Consider the following 23982-nt stretch of genomic DNA (forward strand, 5'->3'; position numbering starts at 1 on the left):
CCTCGAGGGACTCCGCCAGCAAGCGCTAGCCCAAAGCGCAGGGGATACCTCCGGAACTCACTGGGTCTACTGGGACAATGATCTGCTGTACAGTGAGCAAAGAATCGCGGAGCTGGGGGCCAGCCGAGTCCTAGTGGTACCCCTCCGTTTTAGAGACTTTCTGCTAAACCTGGCCCACGATGTCCCCCTGGCAGGACACCTGGGTCAAGACAAAACCTATAGCCGCCTGGTGACCCACTTCTTCTGGCCCAAAATGAGGGACAATGTACACCAGCATTGCCGATCTTGCCCCACGTGCCAAGCCAGTGGAAAGAGCGGCCGCAAACTGAAAGCCCCCCTGCAACCTTTTCCCGTGGTCACCACCCCGTTCGAGAGGGTCGGAATCGATATCGTAGGGCCCCTGGACCCGCGCACAAAACAAGGCCATCGATTCATCCTGGTGCTAGTGGACCACGCCACCCGCTACCCGGAGGCTGTTCCCCTGCGGACTGTGACAGCCCCGGTAGTCGGCCGGGCGCTGATGGGGATCTTCTCCCGGGTGGGCTTCCCCCGGGAGGTCGTCAGTGACAGAGGCACGAACTTTATTTCGAAATATATGAAATCTCTCTGGCAACAGTGCGGGGTTACCTACCGGTTCACGACCCCCTATCACCCTCAAGGAAACGGCCTCGTTGAGCGGTTCAACCGCACGTTCAAAGGGATGATCGGGGGGTTGGAAGAGCCCCTCCGTCGCCAGTGGGATGTGCTGCTGCCGTGCCTCCTCTTCGCATATCGAGAGGTTCCCCAGAAGTCCCTGGGCTTCAGCCCATTTGAACTGCTATATGGACACCCCGTGCGCGGGCCGCTCAGCCTAGTTAAGGAAGGCTGGGAGATGCCCCCTCTAAAGAACCCACCAGATGTTTTCCGCTACCTCCTAACACTCCGCAACCAGACCCGGCGATTCCGAGAACTAGCAAAAGCCAACCTAGAGGCCAGTCAAGAGGACATGAAAAGGTGGTATGACCGGAATGCCTCCTCCATCGAATTTGAACCTGGGCAACAGGTATGGGTGATGTCCCCCACCGAACCCTGCGCCCTACAAGACAAGTGGACAGGGCCCTTCAAAGTGGTCGAGCGCAAGGGTCCGGCTACCTATCTCATCGACTTGGAATCTTCCCGGAACCCCCTCCGGGTCCTCCACGCTAACAGACTGAAACCGCACTTTGTACGGACAGAACTCAGCCTCCTGATGGCCACAGACAATGGGGCTGAAGAGGACTCCGAGCCCCTCCCGGACCTCCTACGAACGCGGGAGAAAGATGGTTCCGTAGAGGGGGTCCGACTCTCAGAGGCCCTCACCCGAGAGCAACGCCAGGAGTGCCAAGTTCTCCTGTCACAATTCGCCAGCCTGTTCTCCCTCACCCCAGGTGTCACTTCCTGGTGTACGCACGATGTGGACACGGGGGACAGCCCCCCTATCCGCCACTGGGCCTACCGCGTGCCAGATCGGGTACGGGCCTGCATCCAGGAGGAAGTAGCCAAAATGCTCACGCTCGGGGTCATCGAGCCCTCAGACAGCCCCTGGGCCAGCCCTGTAGTACTGGTCCCCAAAGCAGCTGCCCCCGGCACCACACCAGAACTCCGGTTCTGCGTCGACTACCGGGGCTTGAATGCGGTCACCAGGACAGACGCACATCCCATCCCCCGGGCAGATGAACTAATCGACCGCATGGGAGCTGCCCGCTACCTCAGTATCTTCGACCTGACGGCGGGCTACTGGCAAATCGGCCTCACACCCCGGGCACAAGAACGTTCTGCCTTCTCCACTCCCGATGGCCATTACCATTTCACAGTCATGCCCTTCGGCATGAAGAATGCCCCAGCAACATTCCAACGACTCGTCAATCAGGTCCTGGCGGGGCTCGAAGGATTCAGCGCCGCCTACCTAGACGACATCGCTGTATACAGCAACCAGTGGTCCGAGCACCTCCGCCACCTCCGAGCAGTGCTGCACGCCCTTCAGCAAGCTGGCCTCACGATCAAGGCCAGCAAATGTCAAATTGGGCAAGGGTCTGTAACCTACCTCGGGCACCAGGTGGGAAGCGGCCTGGTGGCCCCTCTGCAGCTAAAAATTGCCGCCATCCAGTCCTGGCAGCCCCCCATTACCCAGACCGAGGTACGGGCCTTCCTGGGCCTCACGGGCTATTACCGAAGGTTCGTGAAAGACTATGGTACTATCGTGAGGCCCCTCACAGAGCTCACGTCAAAAAATCAGCCCCAGAAAGTCAACTGGACCCCAGAGTGTCAAGCTGCATTTGAACAATTGAAAGCCGCCATGTGCTCCGCCCCTGTGCTCCAGGCCCCCGACTACAGCCGGGAGTTCATCGTCCAGACGGATGCCTCCGACCATGGCATTGGGGCAGTCCTGTCTCAAGTGAACACCGAAGGCCGTGATCAGCCGGTGGCCTTCATCAGCCGGCGACTCCTACCACGGGAACAACGCTGGAGCACCATAGAGAGGGAGGCCTTTGCGGTGGTATGGGCCCTCAAGAAGCTCCGGCCCTACCTTTTTGGCACACCCTTTCGGGTACAGACCGACCACCGACCCCTGCAGTGGCTGATGCAGATGCGGGGGGAAAACCCGAAGTTACTACGCTGGTCCATCTCCCTACAAGGGATGGACTTCACAGTTGAACATCGGCCTGGGCCAGATCACGCCAACGCAGACGGCCTGTCCCGGTTCTTCCGCCTCGACGAGAAGAGTCCCCAAGAGAATGGGTAACTCTCCCCGCCTTCAGCTGGGGGGGACGCATGTTGGACAGGCCACATGAAGGGCCGCTCTCCCCCGGCCCAACCAGGCCCGAACCAGCCACGCAAGTACCACACACCACCATTACACGTCCACCGTCCCCGCAGGGACCCCTACACTCGAACCTGTTGACCGCGTAGGCCGACCCACTACCGGCCTGCGCGCCCATCCTGGGCGCCATCTTGGACACTCCACCACGAGGCCGCCTGGCCCCCGATCGACCTCAACCCTGGGCCTGGCCAGGCCTCAGACATTCCGGCACCAACATCCACCCAGGAGGTGAGCGGGCTACTTGGTCAGTCAATGGGAGCAAGAGGTGTCGATGGCTCTCCCCCGCCAAGTACCGCTCGCCCATCGCCTCCCCGGGCGCTGGCTCCACCCCCCTGCTGGGTGTCTGAACCCCCTCATCCCGGACCTCCCGACCTCCAAGTGCGAGGGTCCGGACATCAAAGCACATCAGCCCTATAACTGGGGCAGTTCCAGAGCCGGACGGGAGTTGTATCTTGGAGTCGAGAGACGCAAAGAAGAACTCATCCTTGACGGACTACTGGCGCTGCCGTAGCTCTGTCTTGTGCACCCTCGTCTTGCCTGCTGGCGCTGCCGCGGCTTTGGGAACCACCCTATCCTTCATCGTCGTCGGGACCTGCTGGCGTGGCCGCGGACCGTTTGTAACCACCACCTTCATCGGGACCTGCTGGCTCTGCCGCGGACCGTCGTCTTCCTTCATCCATCACGGGACCTGCTGGCTCCGCCGCGGCCCGTTCATCTACACCACCGAGCTCGAGGATTGAGAGCTATTTCCATCTCTTTGGTAACAAGACTGTCCCGCTACCCTTTTCCCAAACAGAGACCAGAATAGAGGGGACCCCTGAGTCCAGACCTCCTTGTACCATTCTACCGTACTTGAAGAATTACCTATAAAGTATCGTTGAACTTTATCATTGTGTGGTGTCCGTCTGTGGGGGGGGAGTTACTTGTCTGTACGATTCACTGGAGACGGCTCTCCCCGGAGACCTCTCCCCTTATCCTCGGCCGACCCTCCCGGTCCGTCTAACAAGACGTGTGAGGGGTTTAGTTCCAGCCGAACAGCCAGGGTATCTTCATCATATAGTGGTCCTGAAAATGCCAGGGGAACCACATACCCAGCGTGGCCAACCTGGCAAGGCGACACCCCAGGCCTCAGCAGGAAGCCCCCTGCACAATCTGGGGTAGTGAGTAATGGAAGCGCCAATGGTGGGCAGTGCCCCTCTGTGTGTAGTGCAGCACGAGCAGCCCTGAATGACGAAGGGACAGCAGTATTATATCCCCCCCTAAGGCATCAATGGTATTGCCTGGCCGTGTCTTTCCCTTTGGTACCCCAAGAAGCAGTTGTGTTCCGTTACATGTCAGTGGCACCAGGAAGAAAGACAATGGGGAGCAAAAACCGGTGTGCATGGGGCGCCTTCCCGTAGGCAGAGAGGGGGCACGGAAGACAGCGGGCACAATCGCACCATTAATCCAGGAAGCCCCTGCGGTCCCGCTCTCAGCGCCCATCGCAGCCCAGCAGGCGCCCCTCACAGCTGTTAACTCGGGCCTGGTCCCAGACTCGGCCAGTTAAGGCGGGAAAGGCCAGTCGTCTGTGGAGGTGTAGTTCCAGAGGGAAGGTGACGGCCTGCTCCACTTTAGGGCAAAGGCACGTTCCGCCGCGGTCCCTGTCCTCCTGTCCAACTTTGGCCCTAGCCGCAGTCAGGAGTTATGCTATGTTATGTTAGGGGTTTGGTAAAGCGCAACAGCTGCCCCAGCAATGAGGCGTCCCGGCGCTGCTAGAGCAAAGAGACAGGTACTCAAGGTTAGCCAGATGTAGACAACAGCCTATGATGATGAGAAGAGGAGAGTTTTATTGGCTTTCTGAAAAGCCAACAGGTTCTCTATTTCACGGATGTGGGCCGGCAGGGAGTTCCATAGTGTAGCCGCCAACACCCGAAAGGAGCGCCCTCCCATGCGGCATAGTTTGGTTTGTGGTACATTCACCAGGTGTTGTCCCAGCGAGCGCAGGCTACGCCGGGGAACGAACCAGGTCAACAATGGGCGCAATAAGACCGGTCTCCCGGTTTTAAGGATCTTAAACGCCATGACGAGGGCTTTAAATTTAATCCGAGAAGCAATCGGGAGCCAATGCAATCTTCCAATCGTTGCTCTGACAGGGCATCTGCGAGGGAGCCCAATCAGAGTACTCGCTGCCAGGTTTTGAACCCGTTGGAGTCGCAGTACCTCAGCTTTGTTAGCACCCAGGAGCAATACGCTGGCATAGTCCAAGCGAGAGATAATCATGGCTTGAACAATAAGCTGACGCACTGCTGGCTCAAAATACTTCAGGATAGGTTTTAGGCCTCTCAGCAGGCCCACACAGGTAGCTGCCACTCTCTTTGTGTGGGTCTGAAAGCTAAGTGAGGAGTCCATCCACACTCCCAAGTTCTTAACTAGGGGCTTTGGCGTTGGCATCGTGCCCAGCGAAGCCGGCCACCAATGCTCATTCCAGAGGGCGGTGTTTTTCCCTACTAGCAAAACCTCTGTTTTGCTAGCATTGAGCTGTAAACAATTGTCTGCCATCCACTGGGCGACAGCTGCCATACCATCTCTAAACCTAGTAGCTGATGTAGATGGCCCTTCAGCTAGGGTGATAACCAGCTGGGTATCATCCGCGTAAGACACCAGCGCTAAGTCCCATTCTTTTGCGACAACTGCCAGAGGTTGCACATACAGATTGAACAAAGATGGACTGAGTGCAGAGCCTTGCGGAACCCCCTGACCGATAGAGTGAGACTGAGAGATGTATGGCGGTGCCGCAACCCGAAAGGATCTCTCCTCTAGGAAAGACCGGAACCACTCTAAGGCAGATCCCGTGATCCCTACCGCCTCCAGCCGGTGCAGAAGAATGTCATGTGAGACCGTGTCAAAGGCAGCGCTGAGATCTAACAGGATCAGCGCTGCACTCTGACCGGCATCAAGGATCATCCTTAAGTGTTCCGTAGAGGCAAGAAGAGCGGACTCCGTGCTATGGCCAGACCTGAACCCGTTTTGCGACGGATCCAGAATGTCATTTTGGCTCATATACAGAGATAGAACATTATTCACATGAGCCTCCGCAATCTTGGCCACCCACGGAAGAAGGGAGATTGGCCTGATGTTTTCTGGTTTTGACGGATCCAGTGAGGGCTTCTTAATAATGGGGGATACCCATGCCTGTTTCCAAGCCCTAGGGACTATAGATGTGGAAAAGGACAGGTTAAGTATGGCGCCGATCGACTGTTGGAAGTGCACCAGGGACTCCAAAAATTGAGCCGGCCTCATAGGGTCCGATGGAGAACCCGCTTTCACTTTCCTGCATAATTTAGCTAACTCTTCCCCAGAGATCTCTGGGATAGTTGCTAAGGTGGAGCTGCCAACCCTAGTATCAACAAAAACAGATGGACCGGGAAGGTACTGCGAAAAGGTCTTTTAAATTTTTTGCACCTTATCAACAAAGAAGATGGATAGTTCTTCGCACTGCTGTGCAGAGGATAGATTAGATATTCTACATCTAGAGTTCTTTAGCTCTTGCACAATTTTAAAAATGCATTTAGTAGGATTAGGGCTAGTTTTTATTTCCTCTGCATAGAATGCAGCACGCGCAGAACAAATCGCTTTATGATACAACTTCATCTTTGCCAAATAGATTACTTTATCTTCCTCTTTATATTCCCTTCTCCATGTCCGCTCGGCTCTCTTGCATTGCATCCGCAATGCTCTCAGAGCCTCACCGTACCATGTATTAGAGATGGACCTGCGCCCCTTGGTCCATTTGACTGGAATGAGAGCGTCCAGGCCTCTTACGATCCAGTCACAAAAGGCAGAGTACGCCACCTCCGGATCAGCCAAGCCCTCCAGGGAGAACGTCCCTAGGAGAGCATGAAAATCCTTCAGTTTGAGTTTATGCCAGGGCCTTTTCAAGACCCTCTTCACCTCCTCCATCGAGAAAGGCTCAGGAATCTCCATACTGACTCTGACCAGAAAGTGGTCAGTCCAGCCCATAGGTTTAGGCAAATCCCCTTTCACCTGCGGAATATTAGAGAACACTGGGTCCAAGATATGGCCGGCCAAGTGCGTAGCAACACTAATCCGCGAATCTAGCTGTAGGGCGTCCAGGTCAGCCAACAAGTTGCGGATAGTGGGATCCTGGATCTGCTCGAAATGGAGATTCAAATCTCCCAAGATTGTAAAGTTGGCCGATCCCACCACTAGCGAGTTAGCTGCTTCTAGCAGAGCCTCAATAAACTTCGAGGCAGGCCCCGGTGGGCGGTAGATATACAGTCCTGAGAGTGTGAACTGTGCACTAATAGCAGTCTTAAAACGGGCACATTCACTGCCACATAGATCTTCCTTGATAAAGGAACAGGGGTATTGAACTTTATAAATTACTGCAATACCACCGCCTCTGGTATCCCTATTTAGTGTCTCGATCAGATATCCTGCGGGGAGCGTAAGATTCACTATTCCTGTCATATCGTCATCTCGTAGCCAGGTTTCACAAATAAAGAACACATCAGTGGATTCATCAGCAATGAGTGTCTGTACTTCCAGATGATGTTTGGCGAGTGATCTAACATTTAATTGGAAAACCGTAACCTGTACGTGAGTCTCCAGTCCCCTGGCAAGTCTCACTCGACCAGGTGCTGGGGCAGCAAAGTTACAAACCGTACAGGTCAAACCTGTCACCCCTAGTTGTTTTGGCAGTGTCCCACACCTCTCCCCACCTGGGTTCAGAGTTAAAAGTACCTTTCTGTTGTAAGTAAGTGGCTCCGGCAGCACTCGACCAGGGGAACTGGCAAAAGGCGATGTCCTGGCGATGACTGGCGCAGACGGGCTTGCCTTTGGCGCGCCCGCCTGCTGCGCGGACGTTTGATGGTGGCCATAAGTAGGGGAGAGAGGGGGCGGGCAGCTAAAAACAACTAGACCGTCACCCCAAACTGGTCTGAAAATGGCGCCTAGGCCCGCGTGAGTCCCTGAACAGCTCCTAGTCGGCTGCAGGGTTCGCGGTGGCAGTGCGGGAGGGAGTAAACACCGCGTGGGGTAAATGCAGGACAAAGCAGTAATAGAATTTTTAAAAGCACACAATATTTAAAATTAGCAGTAATAGAATTTTCAAAAGCACACAATGTTTAAAATCAGCAATCAATTTAAAAACAATGCATGCACACTCCTCGCCTTCCCGGCTGAGCCTCAGGAAAGTGTCTCATGTATCTAGCTGGCGCGCGAAGACACAGCGCGATTTAAGTAGCGACTGAATGCCTGGAGGGCGGGCAGCTAAAAACAACTAGACCGTCACCCCAAACTGGTCTGAAAATGGCGCCTAGGCCCGCGCGAGTCCCTGAACAGCTCCTAGTCGGCTGCAGGGTTCGCGGTGGCAGTGCGGGAGGGAGTAAACACCGCGTGGGGCAAATGCAGGGCAAAACAGTAACAGAATTTTTAAAAGCACACAATATTTAAAATTAGCAGTAATAGAATTTTTAAAAGCACACAATGTTTAAAATTAGCAATCAATTTAAAAACAATGTATGCACACTCCTCGCCTTCCCGGCTGAGCCTCAGGAAAGTGTCTCATGTATCTAGCTCATGTATCTAGGTGTGGCAGGCAAGTCCCCCGTCCGGGCCTGCAGGGATTGAATGACGGACCGCCAGCCCCGCCGGCCAGCGCTCAGTTGTAGCGAGGCCCCGTGTGCGCCCACCGACAGGGCGGCGATCAGGCTCCTCGTTGCACCTCCGGCCCTCCCAGGGAGGAGAGGGAGATAAGTGCCCCCTGGGCAACTGGTCTTTCTCCTCATGACCACCACCTCGCTTACCCAGCACCAGCCACAGGCCTCTCGTCGCCCCTCCCAGGGAGGAGAGGAAGAGAAGTGCCCCTTGGGCAACTGGTCTTTCTCCTCACGGCGACCTACTCGTGAGCCGTGGCCTAGCACCGTTTTCCGGCCCCGGAAGGGGCTATCGGGTCTCCCCCGGACTTTGATTGTCCATACGGAGACAAATCAGTTCCCCAGACACTGTGGATGTTAGCGCTGCTGCAGGCAAGGTGATGGCAGGCAGTGAGCAGGATAAGGGACGGATTACGGGGGATTGCAGTGCGAAGCTCTATGAAGAGCGGCTGCCATCTTGGGCTCGCAAGCCACGCCCTCCTTTTAATTACAAAGGTATTGGTACCTGCAGGCAGCCGCTCATGGCATGAGGGTCTGTAGCTAAATTAATACCTTGCAAGATGTTTGAACGCAGTTCAAAAGAGATTAAATCAGAATACTCCCCAAGGACACAACAGAATATCAGGCAAGGCTGGGGAAACACTTTCACTTACACACCCTGTCACAAAACTTTACATCTAAAGCTGTCGTCTGTGGACTATCTGAACATAATCGCAAGGAGACCAATCCACAGAAGCATATCTTGAGGGTGGCATGTGAAAAGATCTGTGTTCAATGGCTCCAGCCTTGCAGCAGGGACCACACCCTGAAGGCACTACTCTGAAGTATTTAAATACAGCTTGTGAAAGTACCACGACTTCCATATAAAAGGTTCAGCTTGATGTCTGAAACCATTAGAGCTGCTATGAAAATGTAGAAGTATTTTGCTTTGCGTTAACATGCACAAATTGAATACTAATCTAATAACTCTGGTAAGAATACTCTCTGTGCTCCTTCCATTTCTGTTGAGTTTGATTTTTTCCCCTGAATTAGTTAGTTATTCCAACACCCTATTACTGTATTAAAAAATAAACCATTAAATAGAATTATCAGTACTACAAATAAGATCTGTGCTCATCACAATTTGTCTAACTGCATCTGTAACCTTGTTTTTTACTTGTCTATTTTTAGCAAATTCATAGCACAATTGGCAGCCTCAGTACCCAAGGAATTATGGTACCAGCAACTGCCCTGCAGCAAGGAAGTGTGACCATGACGACAATGTCAGGTTAGACGCATGTGTTCACAGGTCCTCTTTGAAAGATCCCTCTCTTTCCAACTCTGGACATGTCTGTCTGTCTGTCTCCCTGCACCTGTTACTTGTCTCCCCAAAGTGTTCAGTTGACAGCAGATATCTTTGAAGTCTAAGCACACAGTAGCCCATTTTATCTGGATAATAAGATTCAATCAAGATAAGTGCCAATCACAGAAAGGAAAGTGTGAGAATGACACACTTTTATTTATATCTGAGGGGGCCAACCCAATATAAATTGTTTTACAAGATAGCGGCAAGTGAGACTGGTCTAAGATTATTCCGATTGAGTTTTGTTGTTTAGTGATGTCACTAAAATATTGTTTCTTCTTCCTGTTGTTTCCTCCAGATTTGTGTGCTTTGATTAAAGGTGGAGGGTTTTTAACCATGTTTAGGTCTGAAATAGTTATTTAATGTGCGATAGAGAATCTGTGAATATTAAAACCATATTTGTGCCTTTGGCAGTGTTTCATTTGTCACTGGTGCAATGGCTGCCTCATAAGAATCTTGACCGATGTGTAGTATGACATTTAACCACAGACACAGAATGGTCTTTTGGGTAAATGTTCGATACTTGGATACATCAGCCCCCTTTTCTAACAATTCAGTATTGATCGCCGCAGGCTTTAAATATTCAATGCAAGATGCAGTGACGGGTGCCTGTCAAAAGAGTGCTGTCACCATGCGCATTAGATAGTGGAGAAAACATGACACAAGACTTTCCACATATAAAAACATTTCATAGCTGCAAGGTGCCCCCATGTTATGTGCGATATTTTCTGATAATCATGTATTTTTGAGCAACGGCTCTTTACTGCTGGGTTTTCTGATCTCATAGTTACAATGCTAGCAGAATATCAAGTTAGAGAATACAGCGTGACGCCTGTTAAAAGGTCAGTACTGACTTAAGGTGGGCCGTTTGCCATGGGAACACTCGCCAGCTATGAATGTTCACACAACAGCAGCACCGCCTTGATCTGAGCAGGCAAGGAGTGCAGAATAGCAGGAATGAGCAAGCTTAAAACATCATCTTTCAACTTCTTTGCAATGCAGGGCTACAGATTAATCTGGTGTAATGCAAAATGTTAATGGTTTCACAAGGTATTATGCTGTGGGCAGGGTTGACCACCCCTACAGTATCATAATATTCCGTAAAGAGTGGGTGAATGAACCCCAAGTGTGTCAAGGAATTTGTTTATTGAATTATTTGAATATACCATTCTTTTTTTTAATCCATCAATAGTTCTGTGAACCAGATAGAATCCTGACTCAATTAATGAGTGTGAGAGGTAATTAGATGTGAGAGAGGGTACTGAGAAGTGGGTGAGAGTACAATACCTCGCCTTGCTGTGCGTACAACAGTCTAACATAAGTATGTTGGTCACATTGGCAATAGAAAGACACCTCATACCTTACATTACTTTTGCTTGAAATCAGTTGTGGGCTTAAGGAACATCTTTACAAAAACATGTTTTGTAAACACTGGAAAAACATAGTTTTTGTCTATTTTAGGAGTTAGGTAATTGAATAAACTCTTGTAAGTACTCATTTCAAAATGTTCAGAAAACAGTGAAAAAACACTTCTGAAATCCATAAAAAATAAACACTGAAAACAGGACAGTGTATCTGTATTTTGCAAGTGCAGGCAAGTTGTGTGGGATGGGAGATTGACAGTGATTACTTTGGGGAGTCGGAATATCGGTTGAGGGAGTTTGCATTTCAGTGAGGAAACAGGAGTGTGAACTTCTGTGGTCTTGGATAGACCAGACACAGAAAACAGTTCAAATCCATGGTCTCTTCCAGCAATTCCAGTAGAACAGAGGAAAATCTGGGCACAGTCCTGATGAAGGCAAGATCTATTTTAATCCAGAATAAATGATGCAGGTAGGCAAAAAATACAGTTAAATCCATAATGATACTGATAAGTGTCTCTTCTAGGTGTTTTACGAACCACGTAGATGACAAGAACCGAAATCAGTCATATTGTCATCCTAAAAATAAGAAACTGCTAAATTGCCAGAATAAACCTGAGAGACATAGCTGCTGGAAGGGGGGGTGGGGAGGAGAGAATGTGCTTGTTATCTGTCCTTTCACGTACATTTGCTGCTCTTTCGTCTGTGATCGTACCACAACCTTCTTGCAGCATTGTGCATGTGTTATGTAGTGGTGTTATACAGGAAACATAGCTCATCTGTTTGTTACCCTAAACGTTTGTTTTCTGCATGTTTTGTAGGTGGCACGGTGTATCAACCTGTTACAGTGGTCACCCCACAAGGTCAAGTGGTGACACAAACACTGTCACCTGGAACTATAAGAATACAGAATTCACAGGTATTTTCTTCATGTTTTCAAGCATGTTTTTTATTGCCATAGATTCAACATAAAATGGATCTCGTTGCTATGGGGTCTGACTTATTGCATGGAATTGTTTGGAGCCTTCCTTGGCTACAGATGTGCCTTAACTGGATTATTCAATTATGGGAATACAGCACCACTTCAGAACTTTCTACTAATGCAGCTAATCAGTTTGGTTTAAAGCATGAATTCTATGAAAGAAACACAACTCCCTCCTTTGCTATAAATGGGTTTTTTACTCTCTGAAATGACAAACCTAGGTAATTTTCATACATTTATTTATTTAGTTTCTTCATTAATCTCCATCTAGCTCTCTACCGGGCACTGTTGCAGCCACTTTTTTGTATCTCTCTTACTAAGGTTTTCCAGTGGGATTTGGGAGGGCTTGGGTTCTGTTGATTGAGACAGAATTTACACGTGAACTGGTATTGTAAGTTTCCACCAGAGGAATTCTCCAGTGTTATTGACGGCTAATAGTGTCTTTAGGCTTATGGTGCCTAGTCACTAGCTATAATGGAATCTGTAGGGGTGTGTTTGCTGCTCTGCTATTAAAAGGCCAGGGTATGCCTAAAAAAAAGGCCTTCCAGAATTAAAGGAAAGGAGAAGGCCGCTCTGTAGACCGGCCCATTGATCTATGATCAGATGTATTAGCCTCTTTATTTGATGGCGAAGTGACAGGACTGCAGGGTCCCTCCATGTAAGCATCTTGGAGAGCAGTTGTAGAGATTTCCTTGGTCTTTGCTCCAGAATGTTATATGAATGATTGGAAAAACAAAATGAAGCATTTCTCTTATACAAAAATTTAAAATCTCTAACAGAACAGATTGTGTACGATCTAATAACAATTTCCAAATCCAACATTGGGCGTATTCATACAGTGTTAATGGTTCCCAAATATACATATCCATATGCATAAGAGAATATGTAATCACGCGACCCGTGTAGGTATAGCATTAGTTGTTGTTTGGCTGATAGTAGCTACAGTGCATATGTTTAGAATGTTCCTACATTATGCAAATAATTCAATCCCTTAAGAACACATGCAATTCCTTATCACCATTGGGCCCATGCTCTACTGCTCTCAATGTAGTTATCCATTTTGTTTCCTCCTTTCTTAGGGTCAGGGTTCTGTCTCCACCTCTCGGGTTGCTTGCAATAGGAGTAAGTGCATGAAACCCAATGTTTATAACCTATGAACCTGCATGAATGGTGTTGTAGTGTTTAGCTAAGGGGTAATTACAGTTGTTATTCCTTAATGCCCTAATATGTTGTTGTATGCATTCCTTTAAGGGTCTAATAATACTGCCCACATATATCTGTTGACATGTGCAAACTATGCAATAAATCACAAAATTGGTGTTGCAGTTACTAAACTGTTGTATGTAGTTCTTAGACTTGGTGATGGATTGGAAACAAGTGATTTTATCCATAGCATATTTGCATACGTTACATCTAGTGCATCTAAAAAATCCCTTGGGTTTCTTAGGTGGACCTTAGAAGTTCCAGTGCAAAAATAAGCTTCTATCAAGAATGCAAGGCAAAATTCAAAACCCCAATGTACAGTTATGGAACTTGGGAGCAGCGCTCCTGAAGTCAATCAGTACAGTATTCACTTCCTTCAACAGTCCAAGAGTCCTTTCACAAGGGTGTCTTATGCTCTTAAGTGACAAAGGTTTGCCATATGGTGCTTGTACAATCAACATGATTCTACAAACTGTCTGGAGAATGTGATCATTTCTTGTTTACTTCATTTGCTTGAATCCAACCTGCACTACGCTTCCATCAAAGTCCATCTTGCAGCTGTTGAAGTGTCCAGGAAGGGACAAAAAGAGCTTGCTTTACAATTCCAGTTATGAAAATCTGTTAACAAAGGTCTTTCCCAACGAATAGACTACCGCTTCCTCCATGGGAGATAAATCTGTTCTTATCCACATCGGTGGCTCTTCCAGTGAAGTCTATACGTAGGGCCTCTTTGCAGCGCCTTTCCTGAAAAGTAGCGTTTTTGGTGGCTATCACTTTAGCAAGAAAAGTTAGGGAGCTGCAAGCTCTTTGCTCAATAGAGGAATACGCAGTGTTTCACAGTAGTAGAATAGTGGTAATAACACCTCCCAACACTTTCCTCTGACTGAATTTAAGGCAGCCATCTGGAGAGCAGTACATACAAATGTCAAAGCATTGTTGCTTAGGTAAGGATTTGAGGGCTGACACTTTATTAGGTCAAGCAATATTAAGGAATTTATTTTTCTGAAACAGCATTGAGATAATATATCTCTTGTTAGATTAGGTAATTTATTACTTCTTGTAGTTTATTCTTGTTCTCTTTGTATAGAGGATGTTGCCTGCTGTTCTGTGATTACAACTATGAGAAAGGATCCTACGATTCTTGAAATCTTAGGTCTGCATCATAGGAATCCTCACTGAAGTTCTGAACGACCCGTCCTCCTCCCCGGGTCTCAATGATACTATTGACATTTTCAGAAATCACACATGTTTTTTAAGCAGATTTTTATTGTTTCTATGCACTAATATGGCTACATTGATGTTCTACATCCCTTTACATACATATTGTCTTTTCATTAGGTCTCGTCCTTTACCATTCCGAAGGAATGGGAAATGGCGAGAATTCAAGTGCTCGAACTGATTGTCAAACCACCGCATTTTTTCGTGGCGTTTTCTTCAAGTGCACGTGGCCACAGGCACGCGCTTTTGGCCCATACACTTTCATGGCCATCTGTTCCTCAATGTCCCTCCCACCCTTCGTCAGGCTAATGGCCCTCCCCCCTCCCCCAGCACAGAGCGCGCATCGCGGCCGCACAGCACATCAAAGGGCTTCTCCCAGCGTGTGCTGTGCGGCTTCTCCTCCCCTAATTATGTGGCCGGCCGTACTTGTGTTTTCCGGCCGCTTCCCGGCCGCTCTTGTATTTAATTAGCAGCAGCAGCATTTCTCCTGCGCCAGGCCACATCAAAGGCTCTGTGCCACTTTCACCCACACAGCAACACTTACAGACACACAACGCCACTCACACCCACGCAAGCCCACTATCATCCACGCAACACCACACTCACCCACGCAAGCCCACTATCATCCACGCAACGCCACTCACACACGCAACGCCACTCACACACGCAACGCCACTCACACACGCAACGCCACTCACACACGCAACGCCACTCACACGCGCAACGCCACTCACACGCGCAACGCCACTCACACGCGCAACGCCACTCACAGATTGTGGGTGCAGATTGTGGGTGCAGATTGTGGGTGCAGATTGTGGGTGCAGATTGTGGGTGCAGATTGTGGGTGCAGATTGTGGGTGCAGATTCAGGGTGCAGATTCAGGGTGCAGATTGTGGGTGCAGATTGTGGGTGCAGATTGTGGGTGCAGATTGTGGGTGCAGATTGTGGGTGCAGATTCAGGGTGCAGATTGTGGGTGCAGATTGTGGGTGCAGATTGTGGGTGCAGATTGTGGGTGCAGATTCAGGGTGCAGATTCAGGGTGCAGATTGTGGGTGCAGATTGTGGGTGCAGATTCTGGGTGCAGATTGTGGGTGCAGATTCTGGGTGCAGATTCTGGGTGCAGATTTAGGGTGCAGATTGTGGGTGCAGATTGTGGGTGCAGATTGTGGGTGCAGATTGTGGGTGCAGATTGTGGGTGCAGATTGTGGGTGCAGATTGTGGGTGCAGATTGTGGGTGCAGATTCAGAGTGCAGATTCAGAGTGCAGATTCAGAGAAAACTCAGCAGCACCACCACCATTGCAATGCAATAGGTCTCGTTTTAACGCAAATTTAAGCTATAGGCCTTGTAAATGGCAAAGCCTTTTATTTATGTTCCAAAAACCAGAACGCAAAAATAAAGGGCATTATCATTTACAATGCTAATAGTTCAGACTCGCGTTATTGCGAGACCTATTGCATTTCCAATGCTTGTTTATAATATAGGTATCACACATTACTTATTGCTGTGCAAAAAGAACTGAGGCTGTGAGCCCAACTGCCCGTGCAGCGCATGTTTGGAAAAAGAAGCTGCTGATTTCGTAAAGCAACAGGGTGTGTTTTTCTGCAGCTTCCCCACTTTTCACCTGACGGGCGCCTTTTCCGTAATTTTTCTTTTCTTCTGAGTGAAGGTTATAGGTTATTTTGGTTAACGTAATACTAGTCTTTGGGTTAAGTGCTGCAATGTAGTCGTACTGCTGTACCAAAGAATTCTTTTATTCATTAAAAAAATGCAGTAACCATTAGCCGGTCTTGCTGCTACTGATTGATTCTGTTGCATTCAGAAGGAAGTGTCCCGGGCCGCCTCAATTGTGTGATAATATTCTACATTTATGACTTCAGTGAGGATTTCTACAATGCAGAACTAGGATTACAAGTAAATAACATTTTCTGATGGTTCACATTTAATTTTAATTTCCCCCTTTAAATCGGAGAAGGCATCCGTTAGCTAAGGAGTTCCCATGGGTTTGGTGCTTTAATCTCAATATTTTCTAAACAATTCGTGCTTCCTGTGGCTCAGACTTTTCATGTGTGTGCAGTTTTAATCATATGCTGATGATACTCCGCAGGTCTGAAATTGGTGGAAGTTAAGAAATGTTCCACTTTCCTTTACTGACATTGACTAATTTTCCCCCTCAACCCAAACATTTTTTCTGTCATTGATGTTATAAAATTCTCTTAACCCCTTCTCTGCACCGCAAATTCCGCCACGGCGCGGGGGCTAGGGGGTGAGCGCAGTGCTTCTGTGCTCATGACGAAACCACGTCGTCATGAGTCACGGGCGGCGTGTTCTCATGATGGCGTGGTTCCGTTATGAGCACTCAAGGGGTTAAACTGAATTCTAACAAAACCAAGCTCCTGTTTACAAAAACATCTGTTACTAGACCCCATATGCTATGGCCAGAACCATTTGGCTCTGTTCCTTCCACTGTCAAAGTGGTAAGAACTTTAGGAATCCTTACTGTTGTTGTCGTTTACTTAGAAACTTAGTTCTACAAAAGCTGCGTGCCTGCTTCTGGCAGCTTAAACGTCTGAATTGTATTCTGTGTATAATCACCCAGCGCTGTAGGAAGCTGAGTTTCTGTTGCAGTAACCCCCCCACACACACCTTTTGCCAGATTTCTGATGCACTTTGACTTGATGTGCCCTGGGTCCCAGCCAATCAGGTTCCCAGGGCCCGTGTTCTTTCCCAAAACTGTACCTTTGTACCCCCAATTGGCACCTCGCTGGCTACATGTCAGTCCCTTGTAAAAGGTACCTTGGGTACCAAGGGCACAGTGACCAGGGAAGGCCTCTAAGGGCTGCAGCACATATTGTGCCACCCTTAGAGGCCCTGCATCTTAACACACACACACACACACACACACACTGCCATTGCAGGCTGCATGTTTTGATGCAGAGAAAAGTGTAGAGTCGACATGAGACACATTCCTGCAACCCACTGCCTATGGTATGGGTAATGCAAAAGGTACAGTGGTTCTGTCGGGTATGACCACAATATTACTTCTCATTACAATTGAATCTACAAAGAACACGTTTTTTAACACTACAGGCAAATGTGAAAATAATTTTTTTTTTAAGAAGGAACACACAAAACAAGGATACAGTAACCACAATTGAATCCGTTTTTTTGGGTGTTTAGAGCAGCAGGGTCAGTGTTTTGTCTCTCGTACTTACTGTGTCACCAATCTCTCCATGTCACTTAATCACAACTCACTTTAAACTTTCACGTTGTTGGCAGCCGCTTATGCTACAAAAATGACTTGTATATGGGTAAATATATATGATGCAATTTGTATAAAAATATCCTATGACCCAATAAACCTGATTCAATTGTGGTTACTGTATCCTTGCTTTGCGTGAAACTTAACTAAACATAAGAAAGGACCTCATTTTCCTTCATCAGAAATACACTTTACAATAAAACTCTGCCTAATAACTTACATCCTGAATGATGAAATGAAATTGATCAGTATTTATTTGAAATTGATTTGGCGGGCTGTACCTAGCACTAGTTGACACAACAGTGCACAGATTTAGATTTACAATATGACAAGCTCCAATTAATTGTTACAGGCAATTAATGCCTCACTTTTCCATCTACCTGGGACTATGCTATGTTACGTTAAGTTAGCAGGTTTTGTAGAGCGCCCAGCTGCCTCAGTAAAGAGGCGTCCCAGCACTAAGGCAGAAACATAGAGGCTGATGACAGGAGATAAACACTAAAACGAAGGGAACATATGAGTTTTGATGTCCTTTCGAAAGACCAGATAGTTATTCATGGCACGGATGGATAGTGGCAGAGTGTTCCAAAGTTTGGCAGCCAATAAACGAAAGGAGCACCCGCCCGACCGAGCCCTCCTCATTCGAGGCACAGTCAACAGGTGTTGTCCCATCGAACGAAGTTGGCGCGAGGGAGAATAGCATGAGAGCAGGTTTGTCAAAATGCCAGGAGAGAAGGATTTCAGAATTTTAAACGCGGTACAAAGGGACTTGAATTCCACTCGATTGGCAACAGGCAGCCAATGTAGCCGATGAATCGCACTGGAGGTGGGACAGGTTCTAGGGAGGCCTAGAAGAGTTCTGGCTGCAGCGTTTTCGAGACTCTGCAGTCTCAGGAGTTCAGTCTTGTTGACCCCTAAATAGAGTACATTGGCATAGTCCAGTCTTGACAAGATGAAGGCCTGAATAATCATCTGCCTGATGGACGGGTCAAAGAACCCCAGCAGCGGCTTGAGCCCACGTAATATATGCCAAAGCAGGTCCCTGCAAGTTTCTTAGTTTGAGACTGAAAGCTGAGGGCAGAGTCAACCCGGACACCTAGATCTTTCACCACCTGCTTAGGGGTGGGTGCACAGCCCAGTATTGCCGGCCACAAATGTTCCCCCCATAGCACCGTGTCTCTCCCTACCAGCAGAACCTCCGACTTACTGGAATTAATTATTGCAGAGTCCTTAACATTGTAGGTGCCACTGTATAAAGTGGAAAAGTGGACTCTACAGTTGATTGTACTTTGGACAAATAATTCTTCATTCCCCAGGTCACCAGTTGCCATGAGCATCATTCCTCTGGGCAGAGGTGGAGAGTGTTTTTCAGGGCTTAAACAGCATGTTTCTTGTTCTTGACTATTGCTTTGTGGTACGCTCATGCTATAGAGAGGTTAGATGATGTCTCCTGCAATCTCCCACCTTCATCTCTGCCTTTCTGATTCTCTGTATGTTTGTTTTATTATAATGGCAAACCTTTTCTCTTTTGGTCAGAGGTAAATACTGTAGAGTATAGGCAATAGCGCCGACACCTGAAGAATCCCACACTAATGGAGGCACTCATTCACACTCATTGGCAGTTATTCCTGTCCAGCGTGATAAGCAGTTTAGATGCCTCAAGTGATCTATCTTGCTGCAGCTACTGGAATCCCAGCAGGATCAGAACTGCAAGAATGCCTGCGGTGAGGTTACAGTGAACTTTCTTCAAGGCTGACAGACTCTTCCTGGTCTAAAACTAGACATGCTCAAGCGTGTGGGTTTCAACACAGATCTCTAGTCGTTTTGTGATCTCGAATTGTAGGATTTTGTTCTGAAATGAGAGGATTGGAGAATGCAGTTCAAGCCCTTACTCTTCTATGGGCATGGACCTCGCTGCATTCAGAATCTCATCATTTCTCTCTCTGTTTTCCGTGAGTATTGCTGCAGTGGAAAATCATACTCGTATTCCTGTGCATCAGCTCTACATGTAAGGAAAGGACAAGTTGCTCCTTGTTGGGACTTTTTATAGTCTCGGCTTTCAATTGGGAGATTGGTAAGGAAAGTGGGAGGAGTAACAGGAAAGAGAGTGAGGTTGCTAGAAAGTAAGAGGAAACTCCCAAGACCCGGTCTCAAAGTTTGTTCCTTATAGGTTCATGAAGTACATATACCCTGCACCTCTTCTCCTTAGTTGCCTTTTTCCCCCCTAAAGGCTCACATTTAGTTGCAGGCTGGGAGACCCCATCCCAGAGTGTACTTTGAAAAGCAGCCCCCCTCTTCAGTGATTCTTCTTCTGCCATGGCGCTCTCTGTGCTCATGCTACGGGTGCACTATTAGCTCTTGCGTTCTATAAATGGCGCTGCTCCTGCTTCTCCCCGTCCTTTGTTCTGCCCAGTATTGGTGCTATGGCACCGTTCCGTCCCTCAAGCCTGCTTGTTTTAACTTGGGGCCTATGGCACCCACAAGGGCTCCGGGTGTCTCAGAGAGTTTCTATGTTTAACAAAGATTGTACCCCCACATGCCAAGCAAGGAGACCATTGTTTCAGCTGTAGTAACAGCAATTCATTATTTAATCTCATAAGACAGCAAGTGTTGTGCTCCGTTTCAGATCCGGGCCTTCGTGGTCTTATGGTCATTTCCAATGTTACACTGAAATGTCTTCTCTTCAAGCAGGCTATGAACCGGTCTGTTCTGATGCTCCACTAGCCACAACCCAGTGCTTATTTTTCAACAGTAGTTGTTTTTCACAATCCATCCTTTTTGCTATTTCGTGGCCTTTTACCTTATTATTTTATAATAATCATGTACCTGACCTTGTTAACATTATGTATAATTTTATTATACACACACATTTCTGTGTAGCTCTAGTTCAGTTCTCCTAAATCATTTTGGGAAGAATTTAGCCTCCCTGCAGTTCCTTCAGGTTTCTGGATCTGTGTTAAGAGCCAGCTTTACAGGTAATTTTCTTTTGGTTTATGGAAATTGAAGGACTATTTAAACATGTTTGAAACGTCAATGATGGAGTGACGGATTGATCTTGAATATGTTTGCAGGAGAATTGTTCTAAAATAAGACGTTGTTTTTCAGGTACAGCACTGAATGTTCCTGCATTGCTTTCTTAAACTCTCTAAAATTACTTTTTTTTCCTTTTCAATGTAGCTTCAGCTACAGTTAAATCAAGATCTGAGCATCTTGCATCAAGATGACAGCTCTTCGAAGAACAAGCGAGGGGTTTTGCCCAAGCACGCCACAAACGTCATGCGGTCCTGGCTCTTTCAGCACATTGGGGTAAGAAATCTGAAGTTAAAGGTTTCTTGGGTATGATATTGGCTGGGTGATTCAAATTGGTTCATATTCTACATTTTCCTTGTGTATAGGGTAGGTCACCTTTCAGCTGAGTTTTTTGTGCTGTGTGTGAGATGTTATTCCTTTGAAATGTATTTCACTTTTTTTCCAAGTCTTCGGTGCAAGGCCAGCATTCTTTTTACTTACCTTGAGATATAGGCACGTATGGCTGTATCTTAGCTCATAGACCTGATTGATACCCTACTGTCAGCTACCGTGTGTAGTGAAAGTAGTCTTTATTTTATGTCACAAAGACATTCCTTGATGTTTATAAACTGGAGTGAATTGTCGCAGACAACATATCCATTGACTCATGTTAATTGCGCTGCAGGTATTCATGTTCTGATCTCTTGAATTTCACTACAGAACCAATATGACAATCCACTTCTGGACAGATCGAGGAACGTAAAATAAATGCTGCAGCACATAGATCTCGTGGGAACCATACTCTGGGGGGCTTAGAAGAATTAAAAGAAGGTTAATGTTAGCTGGGCCTCTGAATCCCCGTTCTGTATTCCATGAGTAAGGTTGAAGGAGATACACTGGTTGACCCACATATTGTTTTGAGCCACTATAAGTTGAACCACACATGTTCGATGGTCTGTGATTAGCAAGTTAACTGGTCCTAGTAATAAGCCAGAGCTATATCACTCTTTTTTTCAACAGGGAGCCAGTGGAGGTCTCATAGGTGCTGGGTGATGTGGTCTTGTTGTGGGATGCTGAGGACGAGTCCGGCTGCGGCGTTCTGGACGGTCTGAAGTTTGTGGAGTAGAGATTTGTTGGTTTTGGCGTGCAGGGCGTCTGCTGGTTATGAGTGTGTGGGTGACGGTCTCTCTGGATTCGGGGGGGGGGTCCATTAAGGTCTTGCGGAGTATGCAGGCGGTGTTGAAGCACGTGGAGGATATGGTGCTGATCTGTCGGTTCATGGTGAGGGAGGAGTCAAGTATGAATCAGAGGTTGCCGGCGAGGTCTAGGGGTGTTGGAGGGTTACCGAGGGCAGGGAGCCACCAGGTGTTGTCCCACGCGGAGGGGTGAATCAGAGGATGAGGACTTTGTTTTCTTCGAGTTGAGCTTCAGGCAGCTGCTGCTCAGCCAGTATGCGACGTCCTAGCAGCATTCATTATGTGCATATTACTCTTTAACGAGCAACCAGATGAGTTCCATTTCCTAACAATCAACCCCTAGAGGACGTAACCACATTTAGGCCTTTCAGAGCCTTGCTGCATGTAACCATACACTCAGCCCAACACTCCAGGCTGTAGTGCAAAAGTTCCATCCTGAAGAATACTTGAAAATATAAAGAAAATTCAGGGGTGGTGATGAGTTGGGAGTTCCCTGTTCGCCCCAACTTAGGATGGGTACTCTGGAAATCCATTTGGGGGGAAAGGAGGCATCCTTCTGAGTTTGTTGGTGGTGGCCCGTCATCCTGGGACCACCACAAAGGGAGAAATAGCACCCAAACCAGTGGGACAAGTTATTAAAAATCTTAACTGTCTCTCCTGTCCTCTGCTCTCACTATAAGGTTGTCATATTTGGTAGTCCAACCATAGTATGTGAGTCCATGCTATTGTATATATAAAGTATCCAGAAAAACGGTCCGGCTCTGCAGGGCATTATGAGGCTCTTCTGCGGAGCTGTGCATATTGTAGTTGAAGCTCTCCCACTGAGCGGGGAGAGCTGCAAAGGTTTTACTTTTTGCTTTGTGTTTTTTTTTTTTAAAGTGAATTTGCGCAGCGTTATTTCTGTGTTATTTCTGCTCCGGGTACCCAGTCCCACCCAGTTATCCCATGTGCACAAATACTGTTGGAGAGCAGCTCGGGGAGCCCACCCCTGGCTGGCCTCGCTAACTCCTCACGCGGCCGGCACACTGCTATGCTTCTGCGGGAGGCAGCCGCTTCACTGTGGTCTTTCCACTTCTGAGGGCAGACACGCGCTGTGTCTGGCCTTCCCTGACATCTGGCCCAGAGATGGTGTCCTGGGTCCCTCTCCACTTTTCGCGGGGGAGCATGACGGCGCTCCATCACCGTCCTTCTTTGTTCCCCTGCCTTGGGAGGCTTTAGGGGATGGGTATGAGGTCCCGGCCTCCTAAGATAGAAACACGCCAGGGGATAGAGTCCCCGGGAGAAGAGCAGAAACAGGAGAGGGGGCCCCACACAACCCCTTTCTGGTGCACTTTATTTTTGTATCTTTTATGCGCTGACCCCCAGCCCTGGGCCATCCCAGGGGACTCTGTGGCAGACAAGTTCAAAAGTCGCCAAAATTGAAAATGCCAGTTCGATGCATGTGAGCTGTAGATCACATGCTTATGCATAGACCGCCATCTAGTGTTGGACTCGTATGTTTGCACTTTGTTTTTCTTCGAAGAAGTCTTCCTAGTCACTAGGTAGGTGACTCCTCCTTTCGGTGATAGTGCACATGATCATCGCCTCCATTTTCAGATTGTTTTTTTTCTACCATCGGGTTCCGATGTCACTCGCTGCGCTCTGGTTCGACACCTATCCTCCGGTTTCCCACGGTGCATAGAACACTCACCCTCGAAGGTATTGTTTCCGATGGCGTATTCCATTGTTTGCGTATCGTGTTTGTTTCGAAAAAACCCTCTTTCGATCAGAAAAATTGTGGTAGGCCGTCGGGCCTAACCGCCTCCATTCGACTTGCAGTCGATGGAATGAACTCCCTTTAAATACTGCCCTCGGTGCCACGCGAAATACCCGCGCACGACTCACATGGAGTGTGGAACCTGTGTTTGTCACCAG

General features: G+C 48.2%; 1 protein-coding gene across 2 annotated transcripts in view; it reads left to right on the forward strand.

The window, feature by feature from the left end:
* The window catches only part of PKNOX1 (PBX/knotted 1 homeobox 1), a 205128-nt gene that overhangs the window by 148659 nt on the left and 32487 nt on the right, over positions 1-23982 (forward strand). For both annotated transcript variants that reach the window (XM_078656380.1, XM_078656381.1), the window contains 3 exons: positions 9667-9763; positions 12021-12118; positions 21041-21169. In XM_078656380.1, coding sequence (XP_078512506.1) covers positions 9667-9763; positions 12021-12118; positions 21041-21169 — 324 coding nt within the window. The remainder of the gene's footprint in view (positions 1-9666; positions 9764-12020; positions 12119-21040; positions 21170-23982) is intronic.

This window comes from Lissotriton helveticus, chromosome 8 (assembly GCF_964261635.1).
Source record: "Lissotriton helveticus chromosome 8, aLisHel1.1, whole genome shotgun sequence".
Taxonomy (NCBI): Eukaryota; Metazoa; Chordata; class Amphibia; order Caudata; family Salamandridae; genus Lissotriton; species Lissotriton helveticus.